Here is a 14,586-nt window from a genome sequence, read left to right on the forward strand (position 1 = left end):
ACGCAGGCCGGGGGGTGAGGGCAGGCGTGCTCCCTGCGAGGGCGCGCCGACCTAGCTGCGCTGCTGCTGCTGCTGCTGCTGCCGCCGCTTCGGGCCGCCCGAGGGCCTGGTTTGTGAGGGTGCGCCGAGCCAGGTGGCGTCCGCCCAGCTTCAGGTGAGGTGGGGAGGGCGTACGGGAGGGGCGGCTCCGTGCCCCGGGGATAGGGCATCGCGCGCGGGAGCAGTGCGCCTCCGGGGCTCGGGGTCACCGGGTGGGGGTGGGGGCACGGCTGCGCAGAGGACCCCGAGCCCGGCCGCGGTTTCGGGAGTCGCTCCGGCGCACCCGCATGCGGACCGGGACGCTGGATGGAGGCGACACCTGGCTACCTGGCCGCGGTGCCACGACGAGGGTTACTTGGTGGCGAGGGAAGAGAAGGCGCAGCTACGGTCCCTTTGGCTGGAGAGCGCGGGATGTGGGAGCCGGAGCAGGATGTCGATAGCCGCACTAAAAGACTGAGACGTTTCCTGGAGCCCATGAGCTCGAGCTCAGAAAAAGCAGAGAGTAGATGGGCAAATCTGGTGGGCAGCTCACGGGGCGGCTCTGATGGTGCACTGGTGTCTGGACTTTGCTTTTCAGGAACTGAGTCCCTCACCCCACCCTGGCCAGACCGCCTCCCAGCTGGAGATAAATGACCCGTATCTTCCGGCCGGCCCGGAGCAGGAGCTGGAGGATGGCAAAGGAGGGACTAACTAAACTCCGACCTGGCTTATCCCGTGGGCATGGCTTTTTAGCTATTTTTGGTCCCTACCGACCGGGTTAGGTGGTCTGGCTCAGGCTGCCCTCTCTTGGTGGGTTAGGGCAATGGGAAAAAATACCATCCAAGCAGTTTACAGTGTGATCCTGGGGTCCAATTGAGTCAAGAAATTTTCCGCAGCTCTGGCTTGTGGCTTCAGTTTTGAGGATCTAGAGTCTGCTAGGGCCTGGGTGTCCGTGAGTATGTGAGCATGATTTAGAGAGTGGCTGAGGGCTCTCCTGGGGGCCTAAGAAAGGGTGGGAGGAGGAGCAGCTTTGACCTGACCCTTCCTCCTGGAGCCTCCCTGGGCTTGGTTTTGTCCGGAGTCAGTCTTTCCTAGGAACCCCAGGCCAGTTAGGTCGGCTGCTGGGAAGTGGTGGTGGTAATGTGGTGGGTACTGGCCTGGCTTCCTGGCCTCTGTCCCAGCTCTGCTCTTAACTTGCCCTGTGTCTGGAAGAAGGAGTCAGATTAGATCTGTGGTCTCTTACCCATAGCATCTACAATTAATCCTTAACTCTTAAAACAAGAGCCATAAAAACTGAGAGAAACTTAATGAAGCAAGAGAAAGAATGTCGAGAATCATAACTTTTAGCACCTGAAATTGAAAACTGCATATTCCATTTCCTGTTGGAGGCTCAGAGGTGAGTTTTTCATAAATTGTGTGATAGCCACTATATAGACTAGTGGTGCTCTTCCTGGGTTGCAGAGAGCACCAAACAGAATGATTGGCCTTGTCATTTAGGCAAGAAGACTACGTTGAGGTACCAGGGCCCCGTGGCTCTCAGTATTTCATCACTTCAGTGTGTAAATACACAGTGCCTCGTCTGTGCTTGGCTCTGCGCTTGGCCACTGGAGAGTGCAAAGAGGGGATGGGGCCTGGCTCCTGGAGACACTTGTTGGTGGGGGAGAAAGAACATCCATACATGAAGAATAAGGTAGCAACACAAGAGAGGTCACACTGTTGTGTTTGGTCAAGTTCAGAGAAGACAGCCCTCTACTAGAGATGGTATAAGGTGACAGGAGAATTCCAGGCTTTTGAGCCAGGTAGATCTGTTCACAACCTGGCCCCATCACTCTCCAGCAGGAGACACTTCTGAACGTCCGTAGACCTGTCCTCACTGCTGTGCATCATGTTGTGGTTGTGCCTGGAGCCTAGTAGAGGTTTGTGGTCATCTACATCACCATTATCATCATCTTCTCTGGGATGGAGTGGATTATTTAGGGGTCCCAGGAGCTGATAGGTAGGTTGGGTTGTAGGAGTGGTATGAGCCCAGACGTAGGGTTGATTCATCACCTCCTTGGGAACATGGATGCAATTTCCATGCCTTTCCGGATAGGCCTCTTTTCAGTGGCCTGCCAGGGATTCTTCCACATATTCACTGTCCCACAAAGACTTTTTTTCCACCTTTGGTTTTGGGAGCTACTTTGATTCTTTCAGGTAACGGAGATACTCAGTTTCCGGGCTGATAAGAGGCGGGTAGGACTAACACTGCGTGTGTATCTGCGCGCATGCGCGCGCGTGTGTTCGCGCATGCGCACGCACCGTAAATTATCAGTCACTGGGCTGGTTTCGGTTTTCAAACCCCTTCCACCATCTTCTCTTCCTTACCTGTTCACACCTCACTCAGTTCCAGGAGGACCGTCAATACATGTCCAATATTTACAGGATCTTGCGATCTAAGTGGCAGTGCCATGAACAGATGTATATGTCTGGAAATCGGGATCTCCTCCAGAATAATTCAGCCTTTTCGTACTTGATGCCTGCAGAAAATAACGCTTAAGCGTTTTGCAGAACCACCCATGATAGGATATTGAACTGGAGGGACTTTGGGAATCTTCGAGTCTAGGCCCTTTGTTTTACAGCTAAAGAAACTGGATCTAGAGGGGTTAACTGGTGTTTCCAAGTCACATTGTTTGCTGGTGGCCAAGAGGCTTGATTGAGAGGACCAAAGAAAGGTGCAGTTTTCATTCCTAAGTGTGATGATAAAATTGCTGATAATCCTAGACTTTTCCTTGGAAACATGAAGAAAAAGGAGCCAGTTGTCCCTGTGCTTATTTGGGAAGTTCTCTGCTTGTGTGGATAGAAATTTCTTCTGGAAGAGTCTTCTCCCCTCTCTTCCTGACTCCCTGGAGATGTAGGAGGGTGGGGAGAGGCTGAGGAAGGGTCATGATGATGGGGCCCCAGGCAGGACTCTCGGTGTCTACAATGGGACTTTGCTGACCTCGAGGCTGGCGGGCTGGCAGAATGCCTGCAGATAAGGAGTCCAGAGTCTACCGCCAGCCAGGGGCCTCGTGCCCTCCTGGGGCAAGCAGGGCGACCTCACCACAAGGTCTTCGAGGTCCAGCTGCCTTGTTCTCACCCTTACTGTGGCCATCGAGGCTCCCAGGGGGTACCCCTTGTTGGGCCCCGGGTGAGATCCAGAGGCAGAGCCCCCTGTGGGAGGGAAGGTGGCCACAGAATCAGCCCGGAGAGAGCACTTGGCATGCCCCTATGTGGGAAACCAAATTCCCTGCCTCAAATCTGACTGCAACACCGGGCCTCCTAACCTTCCTCCAGCTTCAGGCCCAGGAGAGTCCTGGGGTTTGGTGGAATAAGAATGTGACTGTCCTGAATTTATTACCATTGGGTCCCTAGAGGCTCTTACTCAATGCACTCAGAATTAGTAATTAATAAAAAATGTCAGCTAAACGTTGGGAATTTTTTTAAAAATCCATGTTTTGAACAATTCATTTTTCCTTAAAAACATGTGCATGCATTTTTTTCTTCCAGTTTTTTCTTCCAGACTGACATACAGTACGGTGTAAGTTTAAGGTGTACAGCATAATGGTTTGATTTATATACAGTTATGAAATGAGTACCACAATAAATTTAATGAACATACATCATCTCATAGAGATAAAAGATTAAAGAAATAGAAAAAAATTTTTTCTCCTTGTGATGAGAACTCTTAAGATTTAACTCTCAACTTTCATATATAACCTACAGCAGTGTTAATTATATTTACCGTGTGGTACATTACTTCCCTACTACTTATTTTTCTTATAACTGGAAGTTTGTACCTTTTGGCTGCCTTCATCCAATTCCCCCACCCCCAATATGCATATATCTTTATTTGCCAAAGCCTGATTTAGGGCTAAGCCTTTTTCTTTGGGTCTCTAGGTCCCCTAATTAAACTTGCAAATTGTTTGTATATAAAAATCACACTTGTGATTTTTTGTTTCTTTTCTTTTAAATTTTTTTCACCGTATGTCAATTATATCTCAATAAAACTGGAAGAAAGAAATTTTTAATGGAAAAACATTTTTTCACTAGGCTATATATTCACATAGTTCAAAGATCAGGAGGACAAAAAACTTGAAAAAGCAACTACACACCCCCCCTCACCCCATACAGTGAAAAGTCTCACCTCTGCCCATCCCACCCCATTTTTACAAATGCTATAAGTTAACATTTTAGGCATTGTTTAGCACCTTGCTTTTTTCACCTAGCAACTATTCTAGATCTTTCCCCATCGGCACAGAAATACTTTTATTATTCTTTTACTATAGCTGCATATTATTCCAGAATAGGAAAGCAAAAGTAATTTTTAAACCAACATATGTTGCATCCCTCTCTCCCCCAACTTGGGTTGTTTGCATGTTTTGTCATTATGTACAGTGCTACAGTGAATAACTTTACAAATGGCATTTCCTATGTGTATGACTACAGAAGAAATTCTCAGAAGTGAGATTGCTGGGTGACAGGATATATACATCTGTTAATTAGTCTCCATTAAAAAATAATAATAGGGCTTCCCTGGTGGCGCAGTGGTTGAGAGTCCGCCTGCCGATGCAGGGGACACGGGTTCGTGCCCCGGTCCGGGAGGATCCCACATGCCGCGGAGCGGCCTGGCCCGTGAGCCATGGCCGCTGAGCCTGCGCGTCCGGAGCCTGTGCTCCGTAACGGGAGAGGCAACAGCAGTGAGAGGCCCGCGTACCGCAAGAAAAAAAAAAAAACCATAATAATAATAATAGAGCAATAATTTAAGACATTTGCAAACCAGTCCATGTGCAGAATCCTACTTTTTTAATGCACTAATGCATCTTTTTTTTTTTTTCCATTTGTAACACATCTTTCTAGATAAGCAGTTCTCAAATTTTCTGATCCTAGGATTCCTTAATATTGTTTTTCATTTTTTGGCTATATCTATTATTTACCATGTTAAAAATGAAAACATATAAAATGTTGTTTATTCATTCACTATTTTAAATGAATAAAAGGTCATTACATGTTAACATAAAAAGCATATTTTTATGAAAAATAACTTTCCAAAATAAAAAAAAAGTCGAGGAAAAAGTGGCATTATTTTTACATTTTTGTGCATCTTCAGGATTTCAAAATAATGATTTCTTAGATAATAATGAGATAACAGGTTAAAATAGGTATAGCATACATTTGCTGGTAAATACTCGGTGGACAAACCGAGTTAATCTCTGAAAACAAACTGAGTTAATCTCTGAGAACACACGTATTCATACCCTAAACTTCTACCTTAGAAATTTTCAGAAAACTTAAGACTGCACAGGCACACATGCATCACGCTTCATGTAGCCTCAAAAATGAGCGTGAAAAAGCTTTTAACATCTTAATTTTATAATAAAACTAGTTTTTACCTTGCAGACCTGAAACAGTCTCAGTGACCCTAGGTGTCTTCTAAGACCACAATTTCAGAATTGCTCTTCTAGATCACTTAGTTTCATTTTTGTAGAAATAAAAACTTTTTCTCCGTTTATATTTCAGTTACTATTTAATTAAATTAGAATCATAAAAACAAACAACTGGCATAAAGAAGTTTGGGAATGGACTCCCCTGGTGGCGCAGTGGTTAAGAATCCGCCTGCCAATGCAGGGCACATGGGTTCGATCCCTGGTCCGGGAAGGTCCCACATGCCGCGAAGCAACTAAGCCCCGTGCAACACAACTACTGAGCCTGCGCTCTGGAGCCCACAAGCCATAACTACTGAAGCCTGTGTGCCTAGAGCCCGAGCTCTGCAACAAGAGAAGCCACCACAGTGAGAAGCCCGCCCACTGCAACGAAGAGTAGCACCTGCCGCAACTAGAGAAAGGCCGTGTGCAGCAACAAAGACCCAACACAGCCAAAAATAAATAAATAACTTTATTTTTAAAAAGAAAAAAGAAGAAGTGTGGGAAGAGACACAACAGACTCTTGGTCAGTGAATCCTGGACTGGTGACAGCAGAGGGAGCCTCTTTGCTGCAGGGATGGGCCCAGCCAGCAGAGCTCAGCTAAGAGAGCTCCCGCTCCACGAAGACAGGCCAACACTGCCTCTGTTCCAAAGAGGCTTGTAAAATATGTGTGGGGATGAGCTGAGTACGTATGGAAACGTAACATGCTATCTGTGGCATTCGTTAAGCTCCATTGAGTGGAACAGACGAGATACTTAAAGAGGCCGGTAGAAGGCAAGGCGATGGGGGGCAGGAGTGGTCTGGAAAGGCTTCCTAGAGGTGGAATTAAGCGAAGTTTTGAAAGTTAAGAAGAGAGGGAGGGCTCCTGGCCGGGAGAGTTGTGTGGATAATGGCACTGAGATGTATATTCCTGGGGCAGGGGTGGTCACCCTAGGTCAGAGTGGCTGATAGAAGAAAGAGCAAGTGACGTGGCTAGAAATTTAGGTTGGATCCAGTTATTTTGAAGGGCTCTGGGGTCTAAGGTACCAGTATTCTCTAAGTCTTAGCTGTTTCTCTATCGAAGACTTGCTGCTCGTTTCAGCAGTGGTGTCTTGGGGTCCAGCCTGCTCTTATCCAGAGCAACTCCAGTGGCCCCAAATCTACATCCTCTGCACCAGTCCACTTACTCCATCCAACCTCCTGCCCCTGATTATCGAGAGTAATGCATACTTACTGACAAGTATAAAGAAGTATGGGAGAAGTCTAATCCTGTGGCCCTGAGGCAACCTCTGTTTATCTGCTCAGTCATTTCCTTTCATTTTAAACCTTTTTTTAAAAACTCGTTTTAGACTTAAAAGTTGCAAAGAATATAGCAGAGTTCCTTTATATCCCTCACTCCATAGTATAATTATCACGAACAGGAAATCAACATTGGTGCAAAACTTTAAACTACAGGCCTTATTTAAATTTTACCAATATTTTCGCTGATGTCTTTCTTCTGTCCCAGGATCCAGTCTGCCATCCCATGTTGCATTTAGTTGTTATTTCTCTTTAGTCTCCTTCAATCTGTAACCATTCCTCTATCTTTCTTCCTTAGAACAAGGTCATGCATTTTTAGCAAGAATATCACAAAAATGATGTTGCATCCTTTTAAGAGCATCATGTCAAGGCATTCATGATGTTGATGTCTCATTACTAGTGATGTTTTCCTGGATCACTTGGTTAAATCGGGGTCTGCTGGACTTCCACCCTGGAAAAGTTACTGTCATGTTGAATCCTTCTCTGGTTCAAATCCCTTTTGCCAGGAGGAACCCATTACCTGATTAGTTCTGACCCATACAGGATCATTTATCTATCTTAAGGTCAACTAATTTGGTCAGCTGATACCAGCAAAATCCCTTTTGGAAGATAATGTAACCTAATAACAGGAATGATATCTCATTTTCAGGTCCTGCCCATACACAAAGACAAGGGTCATTGGGAACCATCTTGGAATTTTGCCAACCATAGCAAGAGAGTCTCAGATAAAAGTTATTGAGCCTTGGGCTTCCCGGGTGGCGCAGTGGTTGAGAGTCCGCCTGCTGATGCAGGGGACACGGGTTCGTGCCCCGGTCCAGGAAGATCCCACATGCCGCGGAGCGGCTGGGCCCGTGAGCCATGGCTGCTGAGCCTGTGCATCCAGAGCCTGTGCTCCCCAACTGGAGAGGCCACAACAACGAGAGGCTCACGTACCACACACACACAAAAAAGTTATCGAGCCTTAATTCCATCATCAAAGTATTAGTTTCCTAAGGCCACCCTAACAAATGACCACACTCTGTGGCTTAAAACAACAGGAATTTATTAGATCTGGAGGCCAGAAGGTTGAAATCAAGGGGTCATCAAGGCCACATTCACTCTGAAGGCTCTAGGGGGCATCCTTCCTTGCCTCTTCCAGCTTCTGGTGGCTCCAAGTGTTCCTTGGCTTGTGGCAGCATAACTCCCATCTCTGCCTCTGTCTGCACATGGACTTCTCTGTGTGTCTCTGTGTCCAAATCTCCCTCTCCTTTATCTTATAAACATAGTCATCATTGGATTTAGGGACTACCTTAAATCATTATATCTGCAAAGACCATATTTTTCAATAAGGTTCCCTTCTGGGGTTTTGGGTAGACCTGGATTTGGGGGGGGCGGTATTATTCAACCCACTACGCTCAGGATCGGGGGAACTGTGCTTTGTAAACTGTGGTTCACAGAGCTGCAAAAGAGAAGGGAGATTTGTTTTTCGACCAGAGTCAGAGAGCAGGCCTGGCTGTTCAGGAGGCAAGGGCCCAGCCTCAGGCTGCCTGCTCCCTCGTGTTGGCACAGATCTGGGAGCCAGGTGGGTATAAATGATTGAGGACTCTGGCTTCAGAGTCCCTACATGCTAGACACTTCGCAATGCCAACAGTTCGTCTCTGTGCAAGGAGTTCTCACTGAGTGTTGTTTCCCTGTAGGAAGGGCACGGCAGACATTGTAGTACCCATTTGGCAGAGAGGGGGAACTGACTTCAAAGAGTTTCTGTAAACCGCAGAGTGTCGGAGCTAGTCTGTGTCTAGTCCAGCAGTCCTGACTAGACTGAAATGTCAGACCAGTGCCCCAGACAAGAGCCAGGTTGATCTGTCAGAACTGCGCGTACAGATACCTGGATCTCACCCAGGAAGCTCTGATTCAGGAGAACTGAGGTGAGGCCCTGTCACCGGAGCAGGCAGGTTGGGGCACCAGGCACACATGAAGTCCAGCCCATGGCAGATTAGGACTGGAATCCACCTCCAGACTCTAAGTGAAGATCTTTAAAAAGGGGAGAGAAAAGCCTTCCACTTGGTCATCATTAAACCTTTCCCGGGCTTCCCTGGTGGCGCGGTGGTTGGGAGTCCGCCTGCCGATGCAGGGGGTGCGGGTTCGTGCCCTGGTCTGGGAGGATCCCACATGCCGCGGAACGGCTGGGCCCGTGAGCCATGGCCGCTGGGGCTGCGCGTCCGGAGCCTGTGCTCCGCAACGGAAGAGGCCACAACAGTGAGAGGCCCGCGTACCGCAAAAAAGAAAAAAAAAAATCCGCCTGCCAACGCAGGATACACGGGTTCGAGCCCTGGTCCGGGAAGATCCCACATGCCGTGGAGCAACTAAGCCCGTGCGCCACAGCTACTGAGCCTGCGCTCTAGAGCCCGTGCTCCGCAACAAGAGAAGCCACCGCAGTGAGAAGCCCGCGCACCGCAACAAAGAGTGGCCCCCGCTCTCTGCAACTAGAGGAAGCCCGTGTGCAGCGATGAAGGCCCAATGCAGCCAAAAATAAATAAATATTTTTGAAAAATCAAAAAAAAAAAAGCCTCCCCCATTTCCTAATTGAACTCTAAAATGAACTTTCTTCTTATTTTTTGGCTGCCCTGCCCGACTTGCAGGATCTCAGTTCCTCCAACCAGGGATTGAACCCTAGCCACAGCAGTGAAAGCACGCCAAATCCTAACCACTAGAGCACCAGGAAACTCCCTTAACCTTCTTCTTAAAGTAATGCAAGTTCATTGTAGAAACTGCAGACTAATAAAAAGATAACACAAGTTACCATTAAACCTACCACCAAGAAATAACAGTTTGTTATATATTTTTAATTTTTTCTATGAATGCATACATTTTAAGGAAAACTGGTCTGCTGTACATAGTTTGCAGTTTTACATTTACATTACATAGTTTTACATTTGGTAGTGTATATATGTCCATGCCACTCTCTCACTTTGTCCCACCTTACCCTTCCCTCTCCCCGTGTCCTCAAGTCCATTCTCTAGTAGGTCTAAGTCTTTATTCCTGTCCTGCCCCTAGGTTCTTCATGACCTTTTTTTTTTTTTTTTTTAGATTCCATATATCTGTGTTAGCATACGGTATTTGTTTTTCTCTTTCTGACTGACTTCACTCTGTATGACAGACTCTAGGTCCATCCACCTCGCTACAAATAACTCAATTTCGTTTCTTTTTATGGCTGAGTAATATTCCATTGTATATATGTGCCACGTCTTCTTTATCCATTCATCTGTCGATGGACACTTAGGTTGCTTCCATGTCCTGGCTATTGTAAATAGAGCTGCAGTGAACACTGTGGTACATGACTCTTTGAATTATGGTTTCCTCAGGGTATATGCCCAGTAGGGGGATTGCTGGGTCGTATGGTAGTTCTATTTGCAGTTTTTTTTTTTTTTTTTTTTTTTTTTTTTGCGGTAGGCGGGCCTCTCACTGTTGTGGCCTCTCCCCTTGCAGAGCACAGGCTCCGGATGCGCAGGCTCAGCAGCCATGGCTCACGGGCCTAGCCGCTCTGCGGCATGTGGGATCTTCCCAGACCGGGGCACGAACCCGTGTCCCCTGCATCGGCAGGCGGACTCTCAACCACTGCGCCACCAGGGAAGCCCATATTTGCAGTTTTTTAAGGAACCTCCATACTGTTCTCCATAGTGGCTGTAGCAATTTACATTCCCACCAACAGTGCAAGAGGGTTCCCTTTTCTCCACACCCTCTCCAGCATTTATAGTTTCTAGATTTTTTGATGTTGGACATTCTGACCGGTGTGAGGTGATACTTCATTGTAGTTTTGATTTGCATTTCTCTAATGATTAGTGATGTTGAGCATCCTTTCATGTGTTTGTTGGCACTCTGTATATCTTCTTTGGAGAAATGTCTATTTAGGTCTTCTGCCCATTTTTGGATTGGGTTGTTTGTTTTTTTGATATTGAGCTGCATGAGCTGCTTGTATATTTTAAAGATTAATCCTTTGTCAGTTGCTTCGTTTGCAAATATTTTCTCCCATTCTGAGGGTTGTCTTTTCATATAAGATGACTTTAAAAGTTTTCTTCTGAAAGAATGAATGTGTAAGAATAGCCAAGAACAATTTTTAAAAGAAAATAGTGGGCTTCCCTGGTGGCGCAGTGGTTGAGAGTCCGCCTGCCGATGCAGGGGACGCGGGTTCGTGCCCCGGTCTGGGAAGATCCCACATGCCGCAGAGCGGCTAGGCCGGTGAGCCATGGCTGCTGAGCCTGCGCATCCGGAGCCTGTGCTCTGCAAGGGGAGAGGCCACAACAGTGAGAGGCCCGCCTACCGCAAAAAAAAAAAAAAAAAAAAAAAAAAGAAAATAGTGAAGTTGAACTTGCTTTACCAGAAAAAATTAAAAATAAAAAATTAAATGTGACATTGACACAGGATAGATAAATAGAACAGACCAGAAACGTCCAAAAACAAACCTCAGTACATGTAGGAATTTAGCAAACAACAATGGTATTATTTATTACTAGTTATGGTGTGATTTTGAGCAAGTCTTTTTAGCCTCAGTATCTACATCTGTAAAATGGGGTTGATACCATATTTCCTCAATTTTAAAATGCTTTTTTGTTTTATTTTCATGTTTCTGAAATAGGGAGGTGTCTCAGTGATGTGTACATTTAATGCAGTATCTTTTTATGCTCTGAAAAGCTGTCATTGATACTTATAATTAGGGGAGTACTGTGGAATCTAAAATAAGGTTGTTGAGAAGAGTAAATGAGATAATGAAAACAAATTGCTTAGCACAGTGCCTGGCAGACACCAGTAAATCCTAGCAATTCTTATTATTATAAAATTAGAGAAGAAAGGATTGTGGATGAGTTACAGGAGTGTTCAGATGCAAATACCAGAGTCCAGTCAAGGCTGGTTTGGGCAAACAGCATGTAAAGCAAGAATGCAGGCTGTCTTCAATTGATCTTTCTGCTCTGCCATCCTTAGCACACAGGACTTCCTTCTCATGGTAGTCGAGCCTGTACCTCTGAGCAGGAGGAGGGAGGAAGAGAAAGAGATGGCACCACAGCCCTGCACTTAGGTTTCACCAACAGAACAGCCACCTGTGGCCTTTCTTTTTTTTTGCGGTATGCAGGCCTCTCACTGTTGTGGCCTCTCCCGTTGCGGAGCACAGGCTCCAGGATGCGCAGGCTCAGCGGCCATGGCTCACGGGCCCAGCCGCTCCGTGGCATGTGGGATCTTCCCGGACCGGGGCACGAACCCGTGTCCCCTGCATTGGCAGGCGGACTCTCAACCACTGTGCCACCTGGGAAGCCCCCTGTGGGCTTTCTTAGCACAAAGGATGTAGTTGACTTCACCTCTGGTTTTTCCCTTTTATAGACTCCACAGTTGAGGTTTACAAGGACAATAGACTGTTCATTTAAAAACATTGGGATAATTGGCTATTTTTTTTTAAGTTAGATTCTCTTTGTCACGCTATGTCAAATTAAATCGTAGATGACTTAGAGATTTAAATTTTTTTAATGCAAGAAAAAATGGGTATATATTTCTGTAATTTCAGGGTGAGAAAGGGTTTTCCAAGCATGATATTAAAAGCAGAAACCTTATAGGAAAAGTGGGATATATTTGACTTTACATAAAAATTTTGTAAGACCAGTTAATGAAATTAAAGGGCAAATGACTAATTAGGAAGAGTATTTGTAACATGTGACAAAAGGTTAATATTTTTACCATACGATGAACTCTAAGTACACCAATGAAAAAAAAAGGTAAATGGGGGTCAGCAAAAATGGGCAAAGGAGAGTGACAGGCAATTAACCACACTGGTAATCAAAGGAATGCAAATTAAAAGAATGATGAAAATGGTTTTTAACCTATTTGGCAAAGATGGAATCCTATTTTAATACTCAGCGTTGGTGAGAATCTTATGAAGCTGGCATCCTTACCCCCAGATAGTAGTAGTAGTAAATTGGTTAAATCTCAGAAGGGTAGTTTAACAAATTGTGTAGTAAGTTCTTTTTTTTTAAAATTTTTATTATTTATAATTATTTTTATTTTTTATTTTAAAAAGTTTTTGAATTTTATTTTATTTATTTTTTTATATAGCAGGTTCTTATTAGTTATCCATTTTATACATATTAGTGTATATATGTCAATCCCAATGTAGTAAGTTCTTAATAAATATTTGTTGACTGCAGCCCTGGGGGCAGGGACTGGCCCTGGGCCAACTTACTCCTGGCTCTCACTGATTCCTTTCCTTCTAGGCAGGTTCCCTTCTCCCCTTGCGGTCTTTCCCTATGCTCTGCTGTCAGGTTGGGCTGGGTGGGTGCAGGGAGGCAGCCAGCTCACCTGAAGGCCTTGCATTCTACCCCCTGGTTCCCAGGATTTCTGGGTTGTTCTCCCAAAGGCGGGGGTCGGCAGATCCGAACCCAGACCCAAACCCAAACCCACTGTTGTATCCTCACTTTTACTGGAAGCCTGAAAGTTTGGTTTGTATGGGAGAAAGTGAGGTGGGGCACATGTGTCCTGCTAATCAGGAGAGCCCTGCAAATCCCAGGGAGCAGGCTGTACTGCAGGCTACCCTCCTCCTTTCCTGGAAGCGAGAGGGCCCCGGCCAGCCCCCGGGACTCGCTTTTCTCAGAGCACAGAGTATGTGAGGCTTGGGGCGAGGTGGAGCCGTGCTGGCCTGCAGGGAAGCTGGCCCGGCTTTCTCTACCAGGGATGAGCCAGAGGCAGAAGGCCCTGGACTCCCTGCCTCTCCTCCTCTCCCCCTGCTTCCTGAAGGCCGGCCAGTGACATTGATTGGCGTATGTATATTTCAGGGCTGACCATTTCCCCTCTGAGAGGCTGGGCAAGTTCTCAGGATACCAGGTCCCTGGGGAGTTAACCGGGATAGCAAGCCACAACTGTTCTCATCACCTTTCCCAGAAAAGCGCAAAAAGTACAAAGTTGCCTGCTCCCCCAGACTAGGACCACCAGCCCAAGTGCCCTCTGGGGCAGTCTGACCAGCCCTAGGAACAGATTCTGTCCCCGTTCCTGTTCCTCCCGCCTCGGCCGCCCCCTGCCATCCACCAGACGCCATGGAGGTGCTTCCCACGGCAGAGGCCTTGACCATGGGTAAACCGTGGCATGCACCGCTCTGCTGGCCAGATTCTGCCTGTGACCTTGGCTACTCACACTGGTCCCTCTTTTTGGCAGCCACGAGCCCCCCCACCCCACCCCGCACTTCAGGATATGTACAGTTGGCACATTGAGAGAGATTGTGAGCAACGGGACCGGGACTCAGAGTTTCCATGACCAGCTGAGAAATTCTAGAAACAGCCTGTACTTGCGGGGTTTCCTTTCCTTTTCTCTCCCTGCCACAGGGAAAAGTTAACGTGGAATTTTCAGCAGGGCGATCAGATGGTTGCCTGTCCTCAGCACGTTTGCTTCCAGGATGGGGAAGGAAGGCTTCCTGTCTGTGCCTCTCCCACCACCTTACTGTTGGGTCTCCCACCCCACCTTATGTTCTACTTTATTTTATTTTATTTTATTTTATTTTATTTACCTTATGTTTTATATTCCAACTCCAGACAGACTTCTCTGGCTCTCTGGGGGTCTTCACCTCTCTTGAAGCTGCAGGAGAGGGTGTCCCTCCCCGTATAACTGCTAATAGTTCGACTGGGGGTTGAGATCAAAGAACAATAAGGTTCTAAACTCGGGGGCCCTGGACAAGGGGGTCGTGGGAAATTAATACATCATTCAGCAGATATCCTTTGGGGGCTCTCCCGGTGCCAGGCACTCACTCCTCCAGGCTCAGGGAAGAAGATAGGCGTGAGTCTCCACCATTGTGGAGTTTACAGTCAGTAGGAGGAGATAGATAATAAATATGTAAAAAAAAAA

General features: G+C 46.6%; 1 protein-coding gene across 5 annotated transcripts in view; it reads left to right on the plus strand.

The window, feature by feature from the left end:
• SLC39A14 (solute carrier family 39 member 14) overlaps positions 1-14,586 on the plus strand; it is a 46,326-nt gene continuing 31,740 nt past the window's right edge. For 2 of the 5 annotated variants that reach the window (XM_081237705.1, XM_081237703.1), the window contains exons 1-3: positions 1-154; positions 617-1,414; positions 5,554-6,142. In XM_081237705.1, coding sequence (XP_081093831.1) covers positions 6,124-6,142 — 19 coding nt within the window. In that variant the 5' untranslated portion in view covers positions 1-154; positions 617-1,414; positions 5,554-6,123. The remainder of the gene's footprint in view (positions 155-616; positions 1,415-5,553; positions 6,143-14,586) is intronic. The other 3 variants (XM_081237704.1, XM_081237707.1, XM_081237706.1) reach the window with 3 other exon arrangements.

Source organism: Mesoplodon bidens (assembly GCF_964165515.1).
Source record: "Mesoplodon bidens genome assembly, chromosome: 6".
NCBI lineage: Eukaryota > Metazoa > Chordata > Mammalia > Artiodactyla > Ziphiidae > Mesoplodon > Mesoplodon bidens.